General features: G+C 44.1%; 1 protein-coding gene across 2 annotated transcripts in view; it reads right to left on the bottom strand.

Moving 5' to 3' along the window:
- Positions 1-26,877, bottom strand: part of Adcy10 (adenylate cyclase 10) — a 105,631-nt gene that overhangs the window by 27,612 nt on the left and 51,142 nt on the right. The window contains exons 16-26 of one of the 2 annotated variants that reach the window (XM_045135982.1): positions 25,975-26,249; positions 23,285-23,421; positions 19,984-20,017; positions 16,914-16,930; positions 14,502-14,579; positions 11,680-11,958; positions 11,129-11,419; positions 8,224-8,293; positions 7,149-7,380; positions 4,584-4,691; positions 3,757-3,932 (exon numbers count right to left, since the gene is read on the bottom strand). In XM_045135982.1, the coding sequence (XP_044991917.1) occupies positions 3,757-3,932; positions 4,584-4,691; positions 7,149-7,380; positions 8,224-8,293; positions 11,129-11,419; positions 11,680-11,958; positions 14,502-14,579; positions 16,914-16,930; positions 19,984-20,017; positions 23,285-23,421; positions 25,975-26,249 (1,697 nt within the window). Of the gene's footprint in view, positions 1-3,756; positions 3,933-4,583; positions 4,692-7,148; positions 7,381-8,223; positions 8,294-11,128; positions 11,420-11,679; positions 11,959-14,501; positions 14,628-16,913; positions 16,931-19,983; positions 20,018-23,284; positions 23,422-25,974; positions 26,250-26,877 lie in introns of both variants that reach the window. The other variant, XM_045135975.1, reaches the window with a different exon arrangement.

Below are 26,877 nucleotides of genomic sequence, written 5' to 3'. Positions count from 1 at the left end.
CTTTATCTGAAATTCAGATTTGACTAGGTACCTTGTATCTTGCCTGACAACCCTCCATGTAACCCAAAGACCATTGTTTTTTTGTTTGTTTGTTTTTGTTTTTTGTTTTTTTGCTTCTAGAGTGATGCTTTCTGTGGTCTCCAGAAGTAGCAAATATTCCTAGGAGTCTACCTCCAATCTTCAAGAGCTCCATCTTGTTTCTACCCCAGGAGCCTCTTTACTTAAGGAACCAAATTTGGACAATTAAAAGTCAGGTTTTGCCAGGCATGGTGGCAAATGCCTTTAATCCCAGCAATTGGGAAGCTAAGGTAGGAGGATCATTGTGAGTTCAAGACCAGCCTGAGACTACATAGTGAATTCCAGGTCAGCCTGGGCTACATTGAGACCCCATCTGAAAAAAAATAAAAAGGCTGCAGAGATAGCTCAGTGGTTAAGGTGCTTGCCTGCAAAACCTAAGGACCTGAATTCGATTCCCCAGTACACACATAAAGCCAGATATACCAAATGGCACATGTGTCCAGAGTTCCTTTATAATGACTAGAGGACCTGACACACCCATTCTCTCTCTGTCTCTGTCCCTGTCTCTGTCTCTCTCTCTCTCTCGATACATTTTTTTAAAACTTATTTTTATTTATTTATTTGAGAGAGAGAGAGAGAGACAGACAGAGGCAGGGAAAGAGAGAGAGAGAGAGAACAGGAATGCCAGGGCCTCCAGCTACTGCAAATGAACTCCAGATGTATGTGCCCCCTTGTGCGTCTGGCTTACGTGGGCCCTGGGGAATCGAACTGAGGTCCTTTGGCTTTGCAGGCAAATGCCTTAACTGCCAGGCCATCTCTCCAGCCCCAAATAAGATATTTTTAAGAAAAAAAAGAGACCCTACCTGGAAAAAACAAACAAACAAACAAACAAAATATATGATTTATTCATTTACTTGCAAGCAGAGAGAGAGAGACAGAAAGATGAGAAAGATAAGAAAGAGAGAAAATGGGCACACCAGAGCATCTAGACACTGCAAGTGGGCTCCAGACACATGTGCCATTTTGTGCATTTGGCTTTATGTGGGTACTGGAGAATTGAACCCAGTCTTTAGGCTTTTCAGGCAAGAGCCTTAACCACTGAATCATCTCCGCAGCCCAAATATTTTGTTGTTATTTTGTTTTGTTTTTTGTTTTTTGAGGTAGGGTCTCACTCTAGCTCAGGCTGACTTGGAATTCACTATGGAGTCTCAGGGTGGCCTTGAACTCACAGTGATCCTTCTACCTCTGCCTCCCGAGTGCTGGGATTAAAGGCGTGCACTACCATGCCCAGCTCCCAAATATTTTTTATTTATTTATTTGTGAGCACAGACACACACACACACAGAGAGAAGTAGAGAGAATGGATGCCAGGGTCTCTAGTCTGCAATGAACTGCAAATAAACTCCAGATGCATGTGTCACTTTGTATATGTGTGGGTACTGGGGAAATCAAGCCCAGGTCATCAGGCTTTGCAGGCAAGCACCTTAACTACCTGCTTGTAGGAAAAGTTTTCATACACTGACGTGAACAAATCTTAGCTGCCATCCTGATCAGTAGGGACCCCATGGAACCCTCACCCTTATCAACTTTGTGGGTGAATGAGGAGCTTACTTTCTGGCAGATGTGTCCCCAAGTCTGCTATTTTTCTTTGGCACAGGATAATACCCAGTATCTTAGCAATGGATAGAAAGGGGCCTGTGACTGGTATCCCAAAGTGCTAGTTCTGATATCCTGATTATGGATAGCCATGTGAGGTGCAGGCTAGAAAAGTAGGAAGGGATAACTGGAGCTCATATTCCAAAGGGATCCCTTAAGTTTATTCTTCCAAGGTAGGGTCTCACTCTAGTCCAGACTGACCTGGAATTCACTATGTAGTCTCAAGTTGGTTTCAAAATCACAGCAATCCTTCTACCTCTGCCTCCCACCATGCTGGGCTTCCTCTTTATTTATTTATTTTTTTTAACTTTAAAATTCTTACTGACATTTTTTTTTTTTTTTTTTTTTGAGGTAGGTTCTTGCTCCAGCCCAGGCTGACCTGGAATTCACTATGTAGTCTCAGGGAGGCCTTGAACTCATGGCCAGCCTCCCACCTCTGCCTCCCGAGTGCTGGGACTAAAGGCGTGTGCCACCACGCCCTGCTATTGACAATTTTCAAACATGTACAAAATGAATTTTGATAATAATCTCCTCCCATTACCTTTTTTGTTTTGTTTTTTGTTTGCGAGGGAGAGTCTCACTCTAGCCCAGGCTGACCTGGAATTCACTATGTAGTTTCAGGCTGGCCTCAAATTCACATTGATCCTCCTACCTCTGCCTCCTGAGTGCTGGGATTAAAGGCGTGCGCCACCACATCTGGCTCTTTTTTTGTTTTTTGTTTTTTTTCAAGGTTTTGTCTCACTGTAGCTCAGGCTGAATTCACTATATGTAGTCTCAGGGTGGCCTTGAACTAATGGCGATCTTCCTACCTCTGCCTCCCAAATTCTGGGACTAAAGGCATGTGCCACCATTCCTGGCACATTCTTATTTATTTATTTTAATATATTTTATTTACTTATTTGGGAGAAAGAGGGAGGGAGAGAGAAAGAGAGAAAGAGAGAGAATGGACATGCCAGGGACTCCAGCCACTGAAAATGAACTCCAGATGCATGTGCTCCCTTGTGCATCCGGCTTACGTGGGTCCTGGAGAATTGAACTGGGATCCTTTGGCTTTGCAGGCAAATGCATTAACTGCTAAGCCATCTCTCCAGCCCTTATTTATTTATGTAAGATGGGAGGGGGAACGAGGGAGAGAGAAATGGCATGTCAGGGCTTCCAGCCACTGCAAACAAACTCCAGATGCATGTGCCACCTTGTGCATCTGGCTTTATGTGGGTACTGGAGAATCCAACCTGAGTGCTTTGGCTCTGCCAGCAAGCGCCTTAATCGCTAAGCCATCTTTCCATCCCCCTTTACCTTCTTTTATTATCCCCTCCACTGAATCCCTTCTTCCCTCCAGTTAGAACTTCTATTTTGATGCCCTTTTCCTCTCCATAATCCATGACAAAATGCTGTCCTCTTTTGGTTATAAATATCTTCATTTTTGCTCTTTGGGCTGTGCATACATGTGTATATGCATGTTTCTATGTGTGTGGGTGCACATGTGTGTGCTACAGCATGGGTGGGGGCCAGAGATTGACAGCAGGGGACTTCCTCAGTCACACGTCACAAACCACCTTATTCTTTTTTTTGGTTTTTTTGTTCAAGGTGAGATCTCACTCTCACCTAGGCTGACCTGGAATTCACTATGGAGTCTCAGGGTGGCCTCGAACTCACGGCGATCCTCCTACCTCTGCCTCCCAAGTGCTGGGATTAAAGGCGTTCGCCGCCACCATGCCCAGCTCACCTTATTCTTTGAAGCAGGGTCTCTTGCTGATCCTAGAGCGCACTGATTGTGCTAGACCAGTAGCCAGGGAGTGCAGGGATTCCCTGTCTTAGCCTGCCTAGCACTGGCACTGCAGATGTGCGCCCACATTCCTGAGCTGTCTTTGACAAAAGCAGCCTGGGAAATGGTCTGGATTCAGCCAACTCTGGCCAGGGAACCCCTCCCACACCTGCTTCCTCCCCCTCCCATGAGTGGTCCGATCAAGCAGGGGTCCTTGTGTTACTAGAGGACACAGCCATGATGGGTGACTTGCACTGGGGTGGGGTCTTTCTAAGAGGGAAATGAGACACTTAGCTCTCCCCAGCTCCTTCCCTTACCTTGGAGGCAAGTTCTTATGGACACTATGACTCAAAAGCTGAAGGTGTCTGTTTTTCTCAACATGAATTTGGAGAAACAAGGAAAGTAAGTTGTAAGGAAAGATTTGGTTGAGGAGCTTCAATGCCCTCTTCAACATTGTCTTGGCAAGCACCATTTGGCCCATATTAAAGCAGACCTGTGGGAAGATAAGAGAGGAAAGAGTGAAAGTAATGGTTTTAGACTTAGTCAGTGTGCTCCAACAATACATCCACACTGGGAAATCTTATCAAATAAGCTGATGTGGCTGGAGAGATGGCTTAGCAGTTAAAGCATTTGCCTGCAAAGCCTAACAACCCAGGTTCCATTCCCCAGGACCCACATAAAGCCAGATGCACAAAGTAGCGCATGCATCTGGAGTTTGTTTGCAGTGGCCAGAGGCTCTGATGCATCCATTCTCTCTCTCGTTGCAAATAAATAAAATACACACATACACATATCTTTTTATTTTTTAAAGCTGGGATAAAAGCTTATTCCTTCAAGTATACAGAAAGGAAGGTTGAAACTTTGGCATCTTAGGTGTTTGTTATCTAAGAAAATGCTTACTCATGCATGTACATTTCTGTTATATAATGATGTCAACCTGTCAACCTGAGGATAGGGAAGATTCTGCTGCTAGCAAGTGACAGCAAGGAGGTCTGGGGTCCCGGAGCTTGGAATTCCCAAGTGGTGGGCAGGACTCTGTGGCAGGAGCAAAGACCAGCATTTAGTATGTGCAAAGATGGCTTCTATTTCTTCTATGGGAAAACCTGAGGCAAATAAGAAAGCCATGCCTGTTGTGATGTCTTACCTGACCTTTTAAACTATAAAAGGTGGCCAATTCAAAGGTCTGATTCCAAGATTTTTCTGTCTTAAGAGTTTTCAGTAACTGTTCTCCCTCATTCAAATAAATGTATGCCTGCAAGCAGCAAGAATTAGAAAAGTAATGAGTTTGGGATCCAGACAACAGCAGGGCTGTTGCTCTACATGCTGTGGAAGGAAGAGAAGCAGCAGTCAGGTTCCAAACTAGACAAAAGCTCTATGGATAAAGCTCCCAGCTGCATGTCTAGCTCTGTCGGCTGGATTGCTCAACCAAGAGGATGAGGGCAGAAACCCCGTCTTTCCTCAGGCTATCATGGAAACTACCCTCAATGTGGGGCAGGGAGATGGCTCAATGGCTAAAGGGGCTGCTTGCCAAGCTTGTGTGCCTGCTTAGATTCCCCAGTACCCATATAAAGCCAGATGCACAATGTGGTGCATGCACCTGCACTTTGTTTACAGTAACAAGAGGCCCTGGCAAGCCCATTTTCTCTTTCTGTCTCTGCTTGCAAATAAATAAAAAATAAAAACTGGAGCTGGGTATGGTGGCACACACCTTTAATCCTGCCATTCGGGAAGCAGAGATGAGGATCACTGTCAGTTTGAGGCCAGCCTGAGGCTTCATAGTAAATTCCAGGTCAGCGTGGGCTAAGGCAGCACCCTACCTCAATAAAAGGGGGGGGGGTGCTAGAGAGATGGCTCAGTGGTTAAGGCACTTGCCTACAAAGCCTAACGACCTCAGTTTGATTCCCCAGTACCCACATAAAGCTCGATGCACAAAGTGGCACATGCCTATAGAGTCCATTAGCAGTAGCTATGCCTGGTGTGGTGGTGCACACCTTTAATCCCAGCACTTGGAGGCAGAGATGGGAGGATCACTGTGAGTTCAAGGTTAGCCTGAGACTACATAGTGATTTCTGAGTCAGCCTGGGCTAGGACCCCCTACCTTGGCAAAACAAACAAACAAAAAACCTGGGAATGATTTTAAAAAAGAAAAGGTATTTCCTTCAAAGCAATTTCTTCTCAATAATTCCATCCCCACATTTCCTTTCTCCAGCCATGTACCATGGCCCCCTGGCAGCTTCCTATCTGTGAGAAGTGGGTCTCTACTTTTGTAACCAACAATGAAGCACCTTTACTTCCTCTCTCAGGGCAAACTTCCTTTTGGTACAGTGGTATGTGTGTGAGACAGAAGCAGGAAGAGGGAGGCATGATGGGGTCGCTGCCAGCCTCGGTGCAGATTGTCCCTGATGGGTAAGTGGTGTGAGCGATGCCATAGGAGACATTTCTACCGGGCTTCTGCTTCCGGACAGCTTCCTGATCACTCACCCTCCTTGGGTAGTGAAACAAGAATGCACAGGATTTAGAAAGTTGGCCTAGGGATGGGCAATAACTCAGTAGCAGAGTGATTTCTTAGCATATGAGAGACCCTGGGTTTCATTCCCAGCAATGAAAACAAAACAAAGTAAATTTTAAAATTTCAGAGGCTGGGCATGGTGGTGTATGCCTTTAATCCCAGCACTTTGGAGGCCAAAGTAGGAGGTTTGATGCAGGAGGATTGCTATAAGAGGATCTCTGTGAGTTCTAGGCTACATAGTGAATTCCAAGTCAGCCTGGGCTAGAATGAGACCCTACCAAGAAAACAATAAATAAACAAACAAACAAATAAATAAACAAAAAATAAAAATAAAGGCAGCAGGGCGTGGTGGTGCATAATCCCAGCACTCAGGAGGCTGAAGTAGAGAATCACAGTAGCAGCCTGGGCTATTAGAGTGAGTTCCAGGTCAGCCTGGGCTAGAGTGAGACACTGTCTCAAAAACGAGAGAGAAAAAAGAAAAGCCAGATGTGGTGGTGCATGCCTTTAATCCTAGCATTTGGGAGGCAAAGGTAGGAGGATTGCCAGTGAGTTTGAGGCCACCCTGAGACAGAGACTACATAATGAATTGCAGGTCATCCAGGGCTAGAGTAAGACCCTACCTCGGAGGCTACTGAGGAAGACAACGCTAAAACTGAAGTATGCGTACTAAAGGTCCTCTCCCATCACTTTGGAAATGAGAGCCCTTTATATTCCACAAGGTAGACGATGCCTGGCAAGTCGAAAGGTAGCAGCATTTTATTTAGGTACTTAATGAGGTAGGGTCGATGTAGCCCAGGCTGGCCTCAAGCTCATGATTCTCCTGCCTCATATCCCTACGTGCACTACCTCTTCTGGCTTGGTGCTAGTAATTTATTTTTTTAGACAGAGTCTTATGTAGCTCAAGTTGGCATTGAACTTGCTATGTAGCTATGGCTGGCTTTGAACTCCTGATCCTCTTGGCTCTACCTCCCAAGTGCTCACATCACAGGCATACACCATCACTCTGGTAGTGGTAATATTTTAAATGATATAATGGTACTTGAGATTTGTTCCAACTCCGTTTTCTCAACCTTAGATCACTTCCATTCTGAGCAATGTGAATTTTGGAGGAAAGGGGTAATAAAGCACCCTGGAACTCTCCTGGTTGTGTGGTCTCTGAGCTGTCTCTAGGGTAGAGGAGGTCTGGGAGGAACAGCTTACCTTATAGTTATCACTCATGATGAGATAAGCTGCTGCAATTTCTAGGAAATAATACAGGGCTTTGTTGTTTTCTCCCAAAGCCAGAAAATGCTGGGCTAGAGGCAAGATGACCATCTGGAGAATGTCTGCGCACTGGCACGGTTCCACAGGGAGGATATCTTCCTGAGTTGTCTTCATCTTACTTATAATAGCATCAAAGAATACCAATATCTTGTCCCTTACTTCTTCAGGACTGTTTAAAAGCAGAAATAAACAGAAGATTAGCAAGTAATAGAGATAGCACAGATTTTGTTTCTATAAAACAGCAGAGAAAAAAAAAACACACTAGAGAGTAATGCAAAAGTACAAAAAAGGCAGCGAGGGGTGGTCATGCTACAAGGGAGCAGTGGGCTCCTTAAGATAGACTGGACAAGAGCAGCAGGTGACAATTCAGGGCCTCTTCTTTCTGAGATCTACAAGGAGAACTAGATTACCAGGGTGTAGTTAGAATGATTCTGTATTTTGATTGACAGGTTTGAGTAATATGAACTTTTCTCTACTGAACATTCCTTTCTCATGAAGTTCCTGCTTTTAATCATATGTAAGCCCAATTAATTATAGGCATAAGGTGTTAAAAAGGGGACTTTCTCTAACAGTTCACTTAAAGGACACAGTTTGTCTTACTGTACATGCATGCACCCAGATGGCCCCCATCTCCTAAACCCAGATATGTCTAAGAAAATATTTAAATAGAAATTGACCACAAAAGGGGTGTTATGAAAGGATTCAAAGGCAGAGAAACTTATTCCATTGTTTGGAGTGGGGAATACATGAAGCTCAATGCAGGTTGAGGGGGTGTCCCAAGTGGCAGCAGTTGCTAGGTGCACTGTTAGGAAAAGGATGTGTTGATTGCAAGTGGTGTCTCAGGTTGCTATTACCCCCTCCATTGACCCTCCACCCCTGCCATTTCCCTCTGTACTTATGAGGCCCAAAGGCCTGAGCAGGCGAATGAGTCTAACAGTGAGTTTCATGACACTTGCTTGTGGTCTATGTCCTAAACAACTATATACAATTATATATACAATTATCTGTATACCTGAGCCTTCCAGGCAATAACGTAGATTTTGACGGGTTCACGAACTTAGAAAAGATGACCTCCTCTTTGGCTAGAAAATAAATGAGCAAGTAAGTTGTGTGGGTCACAGAATTGTGCCCTGTCAGTGGAGATGCCAGCCATCTATCAAAGACACTCCCTATACCCAACCCTAGTCCCCAGGGCATCTCGGTTAAAGCCATGTGGCTAGTCCTCACTGTACAATTAGATCCAAAGGGGTAGATGTCACCTCTGGAAGTAGATGGCTGTGTCTGCTCTATCCTGTCCTTCTACTGGAAAGCAACTCATTCTGAAAATCTAGGAGTGTCTAAGCTTTTGACCTTGGGACATGACATCGTCATCTACAAATGTGCTGGGCACTTTATAACTATCCTACCATGCCTATGACCCAGAGACCACAGGTTGTATATGCCTAAGGGGAAAGCAAAACCGCCACTGGAAAGAACTGAAACCCTGAGCTGGCATGGTGGCACACACCTTTAATCCCAGCACTAGGGAAGGAGGACTGCCAAGAGTTCGAGGCCACCCTGAGACTGCATAGTGAATTCCAGGTCAGCCTGGGCTAGAGCGAGACCCTACCTCAGAAAACCAAAACCAAAAACAAGAACCTAAGCCCCTAACTGCCACAGGCTGTGTGGATTATGACACGGACAGGAAAATAAACTTCCATCTCACTGTGCCAAGCCGTTGGAATGTTGGTGTTTGTTGTAGCTGATAGCATTATCCTAATTTATCGAGGCTGTGAGAACTAAAACTGTATATGTTTTTGTTTTTTCTTTTAATTATTTAATAGAGGGGGAGGGGAAGAGAGAATGAGTTCACCAATGCCTCCTGCTGTAGCAAATGAACTCTAGACACATGTGCTACTTGGGATATCTGGCTTTATGAGGGTGCTGGGGAATCAAACCCAGGGCCCTCAGTTTGTAATGAAGAAATAAATATATTTTTTTGAGGTAAGCCTAGTGGATTGACCTTTTTAATGAGAGAGAGCAAGAGAAAGGAAAAGAAAGAGAATTGGCATGCCAAGGCCTCCAGCCCTGTAAGTGAACTCCAGATGCATGCACCATTTTGTGCGCATGTGAGACTTGTACATGCATCATCTTGTGTGCCTGGCTTAGATGGGATTTGGGGAGTCAAACATGGGTCCTTAAGCATCACAGGCAAGTGCTTTAACTGCTAAGCCACCTCTGCAGCAAGAAATAAATATTTTTTAATTATTTATTTGAAAGAGAGAAAGAGGGAGAATGAGAAAGAGAAAATGGATGTGCCAGGGCCTCCAGCCACTGCAAACAAACTTCAGATGCATGGATCACCATGTGCATCTGCCTTATGTGGGTCCTGGGGAATTGAACCTGGGTCCTTTGGCTTTGCAGGCAAGTGCCTTAACTGCTAAGCCATCTCTCCAGCCCCAGAAATAAATATTTTTTAGTATATTTTATGTATTTTATTTATTTGAGAGACAGAAGTAGGGAGAGAGAGAGAGAATGAGTGTGCCAGGGCCTCTAGTCACTGCAAATGAACTTCAAATGCGTGTTCCCCCTTGTGTATCTGGCTCACATGGGTCCTGGAGAATTGAACCGTGATCCTTTGGCTTTGCAGGCAAACACCTTAACCACTAAGCCATCTCTGCAGCCCACAGAAATAAATACTTCAATGAAACACTCCAAAGGTTAACTCAATGCCTTCAGTCTAACCAGACTTCAGTAGTTTTAAAAATTCCATAAGGATCTTAAAATAAACATTATCTCATCCTGCTATTTCTCCATTCAAGGCAAAGACTCCCAGCAGGGAAGGAAGGAAAGCAACTTGCCTGGGATCATTTGTCAGGGGCAGGGGTAGGACTGCAGCCTAGGTCTTTGTGGGTCTAAAGTTAATGGTAATGTATTTATTTTGCAGATTTTTTTTTTAATTTATTTATTTGAGAGCAACAGACACAGAGAGAAAGACAGATAGAGGGAGAGAGAGAGAATGGGCACGCCAGGGCTTCTAGCCTCTGCAAACGAACTCCAGACGCGTGTGCCCCCTTGTGCATCTGGCTAACGTGGGACCTGGGGAACCGAGCCTCGAACCGGGGTCCTTAGGCTTCACAGGCAAGCGCTTAACCGCTAAGCCATCTCTCCAGCCCTATTTTGCAGATTTTTGTTTTGTTTTGCTTTTTGTTTTTTGAGATAGGGTTTCATTCTAGCCCAGGCTGAACTGGAAGTCACTATGTAGTCTCAGGGTGGCCTTGAACTCACAGCAATCCTCCTACCTCTGCCTCCCAAAAAGGTATGTGCCGCCATGCCTGGCACTTAAAAAAAAAATGTGTACAAGTATGTGTGCACATGTATGTGCAGGTGTGCAAGCGTGTGTGTGTACGTGCATGTGGAGGTTCAAGGTCAACACCAGGTGTCTTTCTTAATTGTTCTCCACTTTTATTTTGGGGGGGATAGGATCTCGCTGAATCTGGAGCTTCCAATATAGCTAGGCTAGTGAGCCATCAAACCCTAGGGATTCCCTGTCTTTTCCTTCCCAATGTTGGGATTATAGGTGCTTGCCATTGTGCCTGGCTTTTATGTGGGTCTGAACTCATATCTTCATTAGTGCTCAAGTAAACACTTTACCAACAGAACCATTTCCCTAGCTCTTATGGGAGACATCTTAATTTAAGCTTGGTCACATCCCGTAATGCCAGAGCCCCGCGCCCCCAAACCCTCCCTGAAGGTCATAGCGAGATCCCCGGCTCTTGAAGTCCCCATGAGCCTATTCTCCTGAAGCCTCATTGGTCTTTGTGTCCCAGTCCCCCGGGTGACTTGAAGCCCTTAAAGTCCAGACCCATTCCTTCTGCATCTTACTCTCCTGACTCTCTAGGAAGAGTTAAGATTCTTTAGGAATCAAGTAAATTTACTTTTAAATCCTCTGGACTGAGCCATCTTCTTAACTGTTTCCATGTCCAAAGTGTTGAGCCGGATGTCCACTGTGAAGTGGTGGTAGGGGATGAAGTCCTTGTCTCTGCAGTGGTAGCACTGGTGGGCACTGTCCTCTAAGAAACGGGCACATTTCAAGTGCATGGCTCTCTTCTGGTCCTTGAGCCACAGCTCATAAGCCGTTTTCTGCATCATAGGCCTGCAGAATCGGATGATGCGGCATTCGATCACCTTGCCTTCCATTTCACGCAGCTTGTCCTGTCCCCTGTGACCTAAATGGAAGAGGAAGGGCTTTTCAGCTTGGCAATGGACACTGGACCAGCTGCTACTACCTAACACAGGTGGGCTCTTTGTTTCTGATAGTTGTATTTATTTATGTTTGTTCTTGGTGGCCCAGGGAATTAAACCCAGGGCCTTGTGCATTCTGGGCAAGTTCTTTACCATGGAGCTAAATCACCAGCCCCTTAAGCTCCTTTAATCTACGCACTCCCATCACCAAGGGGAACTGTGGACCCTTGCAGGTTCTACTCACCCAACCCTTCGTTGGACTTCAAACACGAGGAGCGGTAATGCACCTCGCATGAGGACTCGTTTTGTTTCAGAGCCAACTGAAGCTCCTTGGCATTCCTGAAACAATGGAAGACATTTGATTCTACCAGGGTGGCCAGGGCTTTCAGCATCATCTTCATGTTCCAGCAAGGGAGAATCTCAAACAGCAGTTCTGTAGTGAAGGTCAGGCCGATGATGGCGGCACATCTCACGAGCATTTGGTGGGAAAGGCTCATGCTATCCAGCTGGACCAGACAGATCTCTGTGGGGGAAAAGCCACACAGAGGGGAACTAGTGATCTATCAGTATCAGGTGCGTTCTAGAAGCAGATGACTGTCCTGTGCAACAGTTCTTGTTTCCAGAAATGTGGATGAGCTAAGTCATAAGAAGTGTTTATTTATACTTAATTCACAGATAGAGCTTATGCTGTGAGCACCAAACACACAGGTCTGAAAACACATATGACGAGAGTCAGCGTGATCTCCAGGCATTCTGATTTTGTGTTAAAGGGTGACAAGGATGCATGAGGAGAAGTCACAGCAGTCAGGTCTGCTATTCCTGCTCTTAAAAAAAAAAAAAAAATTATCACCCAGGTGTGGTGGCGCACGCCTTTAATCCCAGCCCTCGGGAGGCAGAGGTAGGAAGATTGCCATGAGTTCCAGGCCACTCTGAGATTACATAGTTAATTTCAGGTCAGACTGAGCCAGAGTGAGACCCTACCTTGAACCCCCCCAAAATAATAATAATAATAAATAAATCTATTTATTTTCCAAACAGCAAGACAGAGAAAAAGAGAAAGAAAAAATGGGTGCTCTAGGACCTTTAGCCACTGAAAATGAACTCCAGATGCATGTGCCACTTTGTGAATATGACTTTACATGGGTGCTAGGGAATTGAACCCAGGTAGTTAGGCTTTGCGGGCAAGTACCTTAACCACTCAGCAATCTCTCCAGCCCTGTTCCTGCTCTTTGTAGATGTTGTCAGCTCATCCTCTCTATCTTTTTCACTGGTTCTTCTTTTTCCCAGAACTAACCAGCCATAAGACTTCTATGTATCCTAGAGAGTCATTTATTCTCAAGGCACATGATGTCGTCTCTATAGCATTGTCAACTGCCAAACCATCCCTATCTTCAATTTCTACTTCTCATCAAAGCTTGGCTATCATCCTGAACTTTTATTTTGTTTAGGTTTTTCTTTTTCTTTCTTTATTTCTTTTTCTTTCTTTTTGAGGTAGGGTCTTACTCTAGCCCAGGCTGACCCGGAATTCACTATGTAGTCCCAGGGTGGCCTCAAATTCTCTGCAATCCTCCTACTTTTGCATCTTGAGTTCTGGGATTAAAGGCATGCACCACCATGTCCAGATGAGCTGTTTTGTTTTGTTTTGTTTTAGGAGGTACTGGGGATTGGATCCAGGGCCTTATACATGCTAGACAAGTGTCTGTCACTGAGCTATATCCACAGCCTCTGCCTGCTCATTTTGACCAAGTTGTCTTTCATTAAAGACAACATGTACACAGAACAGTCAAAGCTAAAAAAAAAAAAAAAAAAAAGGAAAGTCAAAGCTCAGTGGGTCCATCTCCCTACTTCAAGAGACATATCGAGTTAAACAAACATGACACATGTTTAAAGACTAAGAGACTTCAAGTGTCCCTTTAAACATTTTTTAATCTTTTAAACACTTAAAGTTACTTCTTGAGTACATGGATTTGAACTGAACACATACTAGAAAATTGATTTAAAGTCATTTTTTCCTCTATAAGCATAATAACACACCTCTGATATAAACTATTTGTTAGACAATAGATCAGTGGTTAAAGGCACTTGCTCACAAAGCTTGCTGGCCCAGGTCTGGCCCAGGATCTGTTCCCCAAGACTCACATAAAGCCAGATGCACAAAGTGGCCCATGCATCTGGAGTGCATTTGCAGTGGCGAGAGTTCATGGTGCCTATGATCTCTTCCCTGCAAATAAATACATAAAATATCAACTTTATTGGTCATTTCCCATAAAATTGGGTGTAACCTTCCAAGGCTCAGGGTCTATTGCGGAAGAGGTGGCAGAAAGAATGTAAGAGCCAAAGGAAGGGTAGGACTGCTTACAATGTGTTCCTTCAGACACAAAATGGCCTGGATATCCATGACCTCACGGTGCCTGACACTACTTACACAAGACCATCATAAGAGGAGGAAAAGGTGATGACATCAAAATAAAAGAGAGACTGATTGGGAGGGGAAGAGGATATGATGGAGAGTGGAGTTTCAAAGGGGAAAGTGGGGGTAGGGAGGGCATTACCATGGGATATTTTTTATAATCATGGAAGTTGTTGATAAAAAAAATTTGAAAAGAAAAAAAAATTGGGTGTGAGACCAGGTCACCATATAATATTTCTCTTCCTCATGATTTGGTTCAGCTTAATTGACATCTTTTTCTTTTAAACAGTTGAAAAAAAATTAGGGCAGGGTTATGGTGGCACAAGCCTTTAGTCCCAGCACTGGGGAGGCAGAGGTAGGAGGATCATTGTGAGTGAGAGGATCATCATAGTGAATTCCTGGTCAGACTGGGCTACAGCAAGACCCTACCTCGGAAAAGAAAGAAAGAGCATTGATTTGCTTCAGAATCCAAAACATGTACACCTGAAGTAGAGAACTGTACCCTACTATGGAGCCTTTCCCCAAGTGGGGCAATACAGACCAAACACAAACACACAAGGAGCCCATGTTATTTTTCTTTCTCCTCTTTAGATAGTCACTCAGAACAGTCCAAAGCAGAGCCTACTGGACAATGGATGCAAGCCAATTTTCTTTACCTTTTAATGATGACGGAGGTGACAAGTTCTTTAGTCGGACACCCTTTGTGAGATTACATGCTTCTTCACTTCCCTTTTCTTTGACAATAGCTGCAGTAATGTCCTCTGTTGGTCTAACAAAATTCTCTGTGGGGACATAATTGGGAAGTTAAGAGTCATTATTCTCTTAAAAAATTTGATTTCTGGGCTGAGGAGATGGCTCAGCAACAAAGGTGCTTGCTTCCAAAGCCTGCTAGCCTGAGTTCAATTCCCCAGAACCCACATAAATTCAGACACACAAAATGGTGCACACATCTGGAGTTTGTTTGCAGTGGCAGGAGGTCCTGGAGTACCCATACTTTCTCTCCCTCTCTCTCTTTCTTTACTCTCCTTGCAAATAAAAATATTTTTTAGCTGGGCATGGTGGTTCATTCCTTTAATCCCAGCACTTGGGAGGTAGAAATAGGAGGATTGCTGTGAGTTTGAAGCTAGCCTGAGACTACAAAGTGAATTCCAGGTCAGCCAGGGCTAGCGCAAGATCCTACCTTGAAAAACAAAAATAAATAAATAAATAAAATTAAATAAAATAAAAAGAAAGAAAGAAAAAGTAAAAGAGGGCAAAGAGAGGAGGATGGGATCAGAGAAGCCAAGGGATAGTAGCATACCAAAACAGAGGCCAAGGTGTGAGTGTATGTGTGTATGGAGAGATGGGACTAGGCAGGGATAATTTGCTCCATATTCTTTTGTTTTGTTTTGTTTTTTCGAGGTAGGGTCTCACTCTAGCCCAGGCTGACCTGGAATTCACTGTGTAGTCTCAGGGTGGCCTCAAACTCGTGGCGATCCTCCCTCTGCCTCCTGAGTGCTGGGATTAAAGGCGTTCGCCACCACACCCGGCTATTGCTCCATATTCTTTTTTTTAAAATTTTTTTGTTATTTATTTATTTGAGAGCGACAGACACAGAGAGAAATAAGCAGATAGATATATATAGAATGGGCATGCCAGGGCCTCCAGCCACTGCAAAGTTACTCCAGAGGCCTGCGCCCCTTGTGCATCTGACTAACGTGGGTCCTGGGGAATCGAGCCTCGAACCAGGGTCCTTAGGCTTGACAGGCAAGCGCTTAACTGCCAAGCCATCTCTCCAGCCCTGCTCCATATTGTTATGCTTTCATAGTTTCCCTTCCAGCATCTATCACTGTGGTGTCTGTTCTTCCAATTATTTGATCGGTATTAACAGTATGTGTTTAAGTATTAGGTATTCTAGAATAGGGGATTCAGGAATGTCCAAAATGCCTGTGTCACAGAGCTCACATTCTAACAATTAGAGATAGACATATACAATCAAAGAATCTCATAATTTGATTTAGTTCTTTTGTGCGTGTGTATGTGTGTGTGTGTGTGGTTTCATGTGTGAATACAGATGCACATGCTGTGGTGTGCATGTGGAGATCACAGGACAACTTTTGTGTGTTTGTTTTTGCTTTCCACTTCCTTGAAGGTAGGGTCCTCAAGCTTCTGGGAGATTCCACTGTCTCTGCCACCCATCTCACCACAGGTATGGTGATGAGATTACAGAAGCCCAACTGAGCTTTCAGCTTCTATGTGAGGTCTGGGGATCCCAACTCAGGTTCTCATGCTTGTGGGGCAAGCGCTTTAACCATGGAGCCATCTCTCCAGCCCTGATTCAGTCACTTAAAAGAAATAAAAGAGGAGCCGGGCATGGTGGTGCATGCCTTTAATCCCAGCACTCAGGAGGCAGAGGAAGGAGGATCACCACAAGTTTGAGGCCACCCTGAGACTACATAGTAAATTCCAGGTCAGCCTGAGCTAGAGTGAGACCCTATCTCGAAAACAAAACAAAACAAAACAAAACAAAAAAAAAAAAAAACAAAAAGAAATAAAAGATGGCTAAGAAGATGGTTCAGTAGATAAAGCCTTCACAGCTGAACCTGGATGACCTAAATTAAATTCCCAGATTTCACGTAAAAAGCTGGAAGCCATGGTGAGCTTCTGGAATCCCAGCATGCATATGCTGGCAGTGAAATGGGAGGTAAAAGAGAACTTCACATCAAGTCCATGGTGAGGGCAGTAAAGAACAGCAGAGGGCTGGAGAGATGGCTTAGTGGTTAAGGTGCTTGCCTGCAAAACCAAAAGATCCAAGTTCAATTTTCCCCAGGACCCATGTCAGCCGGGTGGCTTATGTATCTGGTGTCTGTTTGTAGTGACTGGAGCTGGCTCACCCATTTTCTCTCCCTCTCCCCCTCTCTGCCTATTTCTGTCTTTCAAAAAGAAGAAGGAGGAGGAAAGAAAAGGAAAAAAGAATAGCAGAAAGCCAATGTGGTGGTGCACACATTTAATCCCAGCATTTACTCAGGACCCAGAGGGAAGAGGGTTACTATGAGCTGGAGGGCATCCTGAGACTACAAAGTGAATACTGGAGTAGAGTGAGACCCTAAGAACACCAAATCACCGAAAAATAATAATAATGAATCAAAATGAATAAACAAAACAGCAAAGTGAAAAACCCTGCCTCAAATGAGGTGGTCAGAAGAAAATGGACCTGAAAGTGGTCTTCTGACCTCCACAGGTACTCGATGGCATGTGCACACCTGCACACACACACATGTGCACATACACACACAGATAATAATTATAATTTTGCCTGGTGTGGTAGCACAAAACTTTAATTCCAGCAGAAGGAAGTGGAGGTAGTTGGATTGCTACGAGTTTGAGGCCATACTGAGACTACATAGTGAATTATAGGCCAACCTGGGCTAGTGTGTGACCCTACAATGAAAAATCAAAAAACTATGAAAAATTTTTTTATTTATTTTCTTTAAAGTTATTTATTTATTTCAGAGACAGAGAGAAAGACAGAGAGACAGAGAGAAGGAGGGAGTTGGACAGAGCTTCCTGCCACTGTAAATGAACTTCAGATGCATGTACCCCTTTATGCATCTGGCTTTATGTAGGTACTGGGGAATTGAACCTGGGCTGTCAGGCTTTGCAAATAAATACCTTTAACTGCTGAGCCATCTCTCCAGTGTCACAAGAGTTTTAAGGAAAGATAGCTTATTATTATTATTTTAGTATTTTATTTAGTTGAGAGAGAGAAAGAGGTAGATAGAGAGAGAATGGATGCACTAGGGCCTCTAAGCACTGCAAATGAACTCCAGATGCCTGTGCCACCTTGTGCATCTGGCTTACGTGAGTCCTGGGGAATTGAACCTGGGTCCTTAGGCTTCACAGACAAACACCTTAACTGCTAAGCCATCCCTCCAGCCCTATTATTTTTTTTGTTTGCAAGTTGGATATTATTATAACTGAAGGGTGGCCTTGAACTCACAGTGATTCTACTGAAAGGCCCAAGAATTCAGAAGCTCAGAAATACTATCACGCTCCAAGGGGAGCTTAAGCAGGCCCCTGCATACCTCAAACTCCAGGCTTTACTCTCTGTTGGAAGCAAGTGAAGAATCCCTCTTCTCATTATATCAGAGCCCGCTCCTAATATAAAACTAGGTAAAAGGGCATGAGATAGCCCTCAAGGATGGGAAATGAGTAATGAAGTGAACCACTTATTTGGTTTCTATAAATAGCCTGCACTATAAGCCTTACACTATAAGCCTTAATAGCCCACACTGTAAGCCTTAGTAGCTCGCACCATAAGCTGTACCAGCCTGCCTCAGACCACCAAGGTCATAGGAGGCTGATACCATACTCTGCTACCCCCACCTAAGGAATTGCGCAAAGGCTGACCTCCAAGGTCATAGGAGACTGGTACCACACTCTGCTACTCCCACCCAAGGACCTGCACAAATGCTGACCACCAAGGTCATAAGAGACTGATTGGTCCACGAGGGGCTTGAACAAATTAAACTAATTGGCTTAGAAATTATGGGGTGGCACAAACTGACTGGCTAACACCCTGCGGGCTCCTGATATTAAAAAATAATTGGTCTAATGCACAGGCTTTGTTAGAAACCCTATAAAAACTGTCCTGTTCCTGCATTTGGGGCTCTGCAGTCCTCTACCCCTGTGAGGTGTACGACTGTGGGCCCCAGCGCGCTCGGAATAAAATCCTCTTGCAGTTTGCATCAAGACCGCTTCTCATGAGTGATTTGGGGTGTCGCCATATCCGGGCAGAGTGTGGGGGACCCCCTGCTGGGGTGTTTTCCTTCACTACTACCTCTGCCTTCTGACTTCTGGGATTAAAGCTATGTGCCACCACGCATAGCTAGCTGATTATTTTTACAAGCACTCATAGAACTGGAGAGGTGGCCCAGTGGTTAAAGGCACTTGTTTGTAAAGCTTGGCAGCCCAGGTTCAGATCCCCAGTGCTCATGGAGAGCTGATGCACAAGTATCTGGAGTTTGTTTGCAGTGGCAAGAGGCCTTGGTGTGCCTATAGTCTCTCTCACCTCCCCTTCTCTGCTTATAAATACATAATAAGATATTTTTTAAAAAGTACCTCATAACAAACACCGACTAAATAATGAAAAAGTAAACAGATAACATAATAACATGCTATGTGGTATTTATATTTACATATTTCCTTCCTTTAATTGGTAAATAATTACTGCAATAAAATTAGTCTGAAAAGGAAAAAAAAAATTCAGGAGGACTTCTTGGTAAGGTGGTGGTGTAGTAGCCATACCAAAGCAGCTTCATGGGGGTGGGGGGGAAGCAGGGAAACAGCAAAATACACTCCTCTACCAAAAAGTGAAGGTGTATAAGGAATTATCAACCTCAGCAGAGAAGCAGGAGAGACCCTGAGCAACCACAAGCAGCCAGAATCCGTTGTTGCTGCAGTGCAGACCTTTGTGACTGTCTGGCTCTGCCTGAGCTGCAGAAGCAGTAGAAGGGATTTTCTGCTCACACCAGCCAACTTGCAAAGTCAAGAGACCTGAAGGGGGAAGACAGCAGGGGCCAGCTGAGCAGCTGCTGAAGGAGATCACAAACGGGGCCAGCTGAGCAGCTCCGGTACATCTCCAGGAACCCTGCATAGCCACCCTCGGTGCTGCAAACTATGGGCAAACCACCTCCCAGCTACACAGCATCCAGCACAGCTGATCAGAACACCAGATCCAGCAACCCAAACAGCCTGACCAAGTCCACAGCGCAACAGAGAGGAACCGAGGTGGGTACTCAGCATACATGAGATTAAAAATCATCCCTGAAATTAATGGGGCCTACCTACACAAAGCCAGGTACATACGCCTGCACCGGAAGTGCTCATCTCACCTTCCATGTCACGGCAGGTTATGTGGTAGATTTGACTGATGTAATCTTGGTTTTACCAGCCTAAAATAAGCTGGATTTTGGTGTTGACTATTATCTTTGATGTTTCCTGATTCATAGAGCCTTTGTCTTTTTCTTCTGTCATTATTGGGGGCAGCGTCTCATTCAGCCCTGGGTTGACCTGGAACCCATTTCATAACAGAAATCTCATCCTCCCAGTTGACAGGATTAAGAGTGTGGGACAATACATACCCTTAGGGACTTTGACATTATTAGATTATCTGTTTGTTTTAATACCCACTCTTACATAAATACTCTATGCTGGTTTTGATTTAATATATATATTACCCAGTTGAATTTTAGAATTTGCCAGTAATTTGCTCCACCCAGTCTGCTAGAATATTTACAGAGCAGGCAAACTCAACACCTAGGGTCATTTCTGCTGTTACTTTGGGAGTAATATAAGAGCCATACCTGGCACCTTGCACTCCCACCATGAAGATATATAAAGTTGGATTTACACATCTAAGAATACTGCAGACAATTAGAAAACCCAAGCATCAAATTAACTCAAGATGCAAAAAAACCCCTCTACAATAAAGGCTAGAAGCACAAAAGATCAAGGCAATAAAATTCCACCAAAAATTATAAATCCATCAGAAATGTCTTCCAGTGAGAATGATTTAGATGAAATGCCTGACAAAGAATTCAAAAATTGATAATATCTATGTTCAAAGATATCAAAGAAGAAATCAAAGTAATTGAAGAAGAAAACAAAGTCCTGAAGGAATCCCAAGAGAACACAGGAAAGCAACTTAATGAAATAAGGAGGTTAATGCAAGGCATGAGTAAGGAAATAGAAATAATGAAAAAACACCAGTCAGAAATACTAGAAATGAAAAACAGTGTAAGTGAAGTAGAAAACTCTGTAGAAAACCTCACCAGTAGAATGGATCAAGGATAAGACAGAATATCTAAACTAGAAGGCATAGTAACAGATTTAGTACAGTCCAACAAAGAGAAAGACAAACTAATTGGAAGGTATGAATGGGAATTTCAAGACATTTGAGATGCTATGGTGAGATCAAATGTAAGAATTCAGGGTATAATAGAAGAAGAATTTCACTCCAAAAGCATAGTAGGTATCTTCAACAAAATCATATAAGAAATTTTTCCCAAATAGGGCAAGAGATGCCAGTGCAGATACAGAAAGCCTTTAGGACATCAAACAGACAAAATCAGAAAGAAACCTCTTATCACCTATTGCTGTCAGGTTCACATTGGTAACATAAAACACCTGACCAAGAGCAGTTTATGGGGAAAAAGCAAGTTTATTTTGGCTTATAGACTTGAAGGGAAACTCCATGATGGCAGGGGGAAACAATAGCATAAGCAGAGGGTGGCCATCACCTCCTGACCAACATCAGATGGACAACAGAAACAGGAGAGTGTGACAAACACTGGCAGGAGGAAACTGGTTATAATACCCATAGGCCCTCCCTGCAAAACACACTGCCTTCAGAAGGGTTTAATTCCCAAATTGACAACAGCTAGGTATATGGCATTCAGAAAAACCTAAGTTTATGGGGATACCTGAATCAAACCACCGCACCTCCATATAATAATTAAACTACTAAACACACAAATCAAAGAAAATACATTGAAAACAGAAAAATCAAGTCACTTATAAGCAAGCCCATCAGGATAACAGCAGATTACTCAACAATTTAAAAGCCAGAAGGCCTTGGAATGATGTCATCCAAGTTCTGAAAGATAACAACTGTCAACCAAAATTACCTTATCCAGCAAAGCTGTCCATTCAAATTGACAGAGAAATAAGGACATTCCACAAAAAAAAGAAGAAGAAGAAGAAGAAGAAGAAGAAGAAGGAGGAGGAGGAGGAGGAGGAGGAGAAGAAGGAGGAGAAGAAGAAGGAGAAGAAGAAGTTGTTTAAGGCCACCCCAGAGTGAATTCCAAGTCTGCCTGGGCTAGAGTGAAACCCTACCTCGAAAAACCAAAAGAAAAGTTTGAGAGGAAGAAATTTTGATTTTATAGGTTTAGTGACATTAATGTACATAGTGCTTTATTGCTGTAAAAACAACATCACTTATTGTAAGTCACCATTAAATAAATAAATTGGAGCTGGGTATGGCAGTACGGGACTGAAGCCTCAGCTACTTGGGAGGCTGAGGCAGGAGGGCCATAAATTCAAGACTAGCCTGGAAACATAGTGAGAGAATGCCATAAGTAAAAATTTAGCCAAAGCTGGGTGGGGTGGCACACACCTTTAATCCCAGCACCCAGGATGCATGGGTAGGAGGATCACTGTGAGTTCAAGGCCACCCTGAGACTACATAGTGAATTCCAGGATGCCCTGGACTAGAGTGAAATCCTACCTCAAAAAACCAGGTGAGGGCTGGAGAGATGGCTTAGCAGTTAAGCACTTGCCTGTGAAGCCTAAGGACCCCAGTTCAAGGCTCGGTTCCCCAGGTCCCACGTTAGCCAGATGCACAAGGGGGCGCACGCATCTGGAGTTCATTTGCAGAAGCTGGAAGCCCTGGCGCACCCATTCTCTCTCTCTCCCTCTATCTGTCTTTCTCTCTGTGTCTGTTGCTCTCAAATAAATAAATTAAAAAAAAAAAAAACCAGGTGAAATTCTATCTCAAAAAAACCAACAAAATTGAGCCGGGTGTGGTGGCGCATGCCTTTAATCCCAGCACTCAGGAGGCAGAGGTAGGAGGATCACCATGAGTTCGAGGCCACCCTGAGACTCCATAGTGAATTCCAGGTCAGCCTGGGGGCCAGAGTGAGACCCTACCTTGAAAAACAAAAAACAAAACAAAAAACCCCAAAAATATTGAAAAATAAATTTAACAGAGAGGCTAGGCGTTAGCTGAGTAGTAGAACATTTGCCTAGCATGCATCAGGATGCCCTGGGTTCTACCTCCAGCACCTTGAGACCTAAGAAGCGATGTGGCAGAGTTCCCTCATCTTCCTCTTGCCTCAGGTGTCCCAGGCTTAGGGCTGAAGAATCTGGCGACGCAGAACATCAAGGGAGAGCCGACGCTGGAGCCTGCGCTCTCAGCCTTACCCTAGCTCTACTTTCTGCAGAGACCTCGGCCTCCTCCCTCCTCCCCTCCCTCCTCCGTGCACTGCACTTCCAACCGGCCCGGCCTCTTTCGCACCATCACCTCGCACTGCGTCCCCCTGGACATCTCCCTAGTATGGGACCCTTGTTGATGATTCACTTTGAGCTACCAATTTTATTTCTGGAAAACATGGGAAGTTTTTTGTTTTTTTTTTTTCTAGGTGACATCCAAGTCCTTTTTTAGTTCTGACTTGGAGCCTTATGATTTTTCAGTCTGTCTGTCATAGCTATTCATTCTTTAGGCCAGCCCGATGTGTCACAGGCGATGTTAAGTTCTCTTACACTTTAGGTATCAGATCCAGTATTTCTTGCCTCCCCCAAGCCCTTGGGCTCACAGGAAGCAGCGCCCAGCCCTGCTACCTTCTCCTTGGAAGGCCCTAGTGACGGAGGAGAGAGAAAAAGCCCCCACTGCGAGACCTACTGAACATGTTACTCCAGGTCATAGCTGTCTTTTCCTCGGACTCCACTGGCTGGAAAAGGAGAAGTTTGTGGTGGTCGAGGTTTTTTAGCATTTCTTCACAGTAGAAGGGGATCCCACAGCTTCCTTCCACCAGGTACCTGCAGCGGAGACAAGGCCACCAGGTCAGGGGGAAGAGCCCTCTTTCACAAGAAAATGGAGTCTGCTTAGCCACTTGGAAGTATTGTGATCTCTTCTCATTCTCCACCTGTTTCAGCTTATTTTCAAGTTTTGGGGATTGAATTTGCTTTTCTTTAGTCACAGGGATTGAACCAGCGCCTTATGTATGCTTACCAGGCAAGTGCTCTGCCACTGAGTTACATCCTCAGCCCTTGTTTCAATTTTAAATTTTGTAATGCATTTATATCTTCTCCAAGTTAAAAGTATATAAAAGGGCACATTCTCTGTCTTGCTTCTCTTCGTCATGGTAACAATTTTGATTAGTTTCTAGTTAATTTTTCCAATATTTCCTTTCTAAAATATATACAGACCCTCCCACACATACACCTCTATCTTACCTTTTCTTAGGTGAAGGGTGGCATGTTATACACACTGATTTCTGGACTACTCCTTGCTTTTTCATTCAGCAATGCATCTGGTCATCCCTCCATGTCAGTAGATCATTCTACTTTCTTTTTCTGTTATACAATAATCCACAGGAGGGTTAAACATGACCTTATTGAAGTTGGTGCTTTGGAGATGGACATTTGGATTTCTTCTGAATTTAGTAATCCAAATAAGGCTTCAATGAAAGCTGTCCACAGAGCACTATGCATTTTTTTTGTCATATGTTTGCAATAGATTCCTAGAATTTAGGATTGCTAGATCAAAATTTCAACACAGGTTGGAGATTTAGCTCAGTGGTAGAGTGTTTGCCTAGAATGTGTGAGGCCCTGGGTTCAATCCCCATTATAAAATAAAATTGCTAGATGTGGGCTGGAGAAATGGCTTATTGGTTAAGGCACTTTCTGGAAAAGCCAAAGACCCAGGTTCAAATCCCCAGTGCCCACATAAGCCAAATGCACAAGGTGGAACATGCGTTTGGAGTTTGTTTGCAGTGGCTAGAGGCCTTGGTGTGCTCATTTTCTCTATCTGCTGCTCTCTATCTCCTTCTCTCAAATAAATAAATAAACAAATAAAATATTTTAAAATTTCTGGATGTGGTAGTACATCTGTACTCCGAGTACTTGGGAAGATAAAGCAGGAGAAACTCAAGTGCAAGGCCAGGCTGGCCTAAATAGCAAGACTGTCTCAAAACAAAACAAAAATAAAAATAAATAAATAAAACAATTTTTGGAGGGGTTAGAGGTAGGGTCTCACTCTAGCCCAGACTAACCTGGAATTCACTATGTAGTCTCAGGGTGACCTTGAACTCATGGTAATCCTCCTGCCTCTGCCTCTCAAGTGCTGGGATTAAAGGTATGCGCCACCACACCTGGCCAAACCCAAAAATTTTAAAGGTAGATGCAGGTGTTTTGTTTTTTTTTTTTCCCTTAGTTTTTCAAGGTAGAATCTCTCACTCTAGCCTGGGCTGACCTGGAATTCACTACGTAGTCTCAGGTTGGCCTCAAACTCACAGTGATCCTCCTATCTCTGCCACCTGAATGCTGGAATTAAAGGTATGTGCCACCATGCTCAGCTAGATTTATGCATACATATATACAATTCTCTCATATCCATGCCTGAAGTCGTATTAAATGAGCCCTTTTTGGGACTAGGGAAAATGACCCAATGGTTAAAGGCATTGCTGGCCAGGGGTCAATTCCCCAGAACCCCTGTAAAGCCAGATGAGAAAAGTGATACAACCACCTGACTTCTTTTTATTTATTTAGTTTTCATTTTGGAGGTAGGGTCTGGCTCTAACCAAGGCCGGCCTGGAATTCACTATGTAGTCTCAGGGTGGCCTCGAATTCATGGCCATCCTCCTGGAACCTCTGCCTCCCAAGTGCTGAGACTAAAGGCATGTGCCACCATGCCTGACTTGCACCTGACATTTGTTTTGTAGTAGCCAGAGATGCTGGCATACACACGCATATACACAATACATGAGCCCTTACCCTACTGGAGCATAATAATGACATGAGAGAGAACTGGTAGTTCATGCCAGTAATCCCAGCACTTGGGAGGCTGAGACATGAAGCTGGCCATGAGTTTGAGGCCACCCTTAGCTACATAGTGAATATGAGGCCAGCCATAGCTATATTGCTGCAAAACAGAAAAGAACAGAATGGCAGATACCAAGGCAGTTTGTAAACAGCCAGCTGAAGAGGGAACATTATTGTCTGGTTCCTAAGAGTTCACAGTCAGGATCTCAGAAGAGGGATCTGACAAGCTTGGGACACACTCACCAGACAGTCAGTTTTCCATATCTGCCTCTGACTAAGAACCCGGTACAGCCCCACTCTTGCTGTGCAGGTAAGGCCTTATTTAGTTGCAGGTGTGATCTGCAATGCTTGATGAAAGGGAAACAGACCAACTGCACAAATGTTGAGAAGTATAACAGGGATGGTGCTGGGGAGGGGTGAGCCACACTCATCCCACTGGACAGTGTGTGGCCCCTTTGAAAGGCGAGACAGCACAAGCCCTGACAGGACTCAACAGATCGGATGAAGTCCAGCCCGGGGGAAAAGCTTGGCTAGAAGCCAGTTACTTACGAGTCCAGCTCTGTGGGGATGCTGTTCACACTGAGGTCAAAACAGACCTTGTTGCGGATTTCTTCGGACGGCACCACGCCCAGCTTGATGTAGGTGGTGTTCCTGTTCCTCATCATTCTGATGGCGGCTGCACAGGGAAGCTCCATGAAGGGGGTCAGGGCCATGACGATGAAGATGGGGAGGGTCTGGATGAGCTTCTCTATGAAGACCCAGGAGGTCACGTCCACAAACTGGGCCTCATCAATGATGAAGATAATCATCTCCTCTTTCATTGTCTAGAGAAGGGAGAGAAAGAGAAAGATGCTATAAAAGACTTTGAGATTTCACACTATGGGTATGTGAATAAAGGCTGATATTTACATAGCTCTTACTATGTTTCACAGTCCTTGGAACTTTGCTCACTTGAACCTCACAACATCCACAGAGTATAATACATTGAATCTATGTGCTGAGGAAATTTAGGCACAGAGAAGTTAGATAACTTGATCCAAAGGCTGTTATCATAGCATACATTCAAAAACTCTAATGTTGTTTTCTAAACTAGAATTAGCAGCAGCTTAGACATTTGAAAACACTAAGTGCCCCCCCCCCATTGCTTATCTCTAGGGTAGAATTCATAAATCCATCTGTTACATTACAACACTTGCTATCTAAAAGCTCAGGTTGGCCTAGAACTTGCTATGCAGCCCAGGCTAGCTCAAACTCTCCATCTTCCTTATTTAGCCTCACACATTTTAGGATTATAGCCACCATGACTGAATACACATCCATATTATTTATTTATTTATTTTGAAACAGGGTTTTATATAACCCAGGCTGGCCTTGAACTCAATGTGTAGCCAAGGATGATCATGAGTCCCTGATTCTCCTGCTTCCACCTCTCAAATACTGGGATTACAGGCA

This window comes from Jaculus jaculus, chromosome 1 (genome assembly GCF_020740685.1).
Source record: "Jaculus jaculus isolate mJacJac1 chromosome 1, mJacJac1.mat.Y.cur, whole genome shotgun sequence".
Lineage (NCBI taxonomy): Eukaryota > Metazoa > Chordata > Mammalia > Rodentia > Dipodidae > Jaculus > Jaculus jaculus.
Note: the sequence above shows the minus strand (reverse complement) of the source record. Positions and strands in the feature narration are given on the sequence as shown.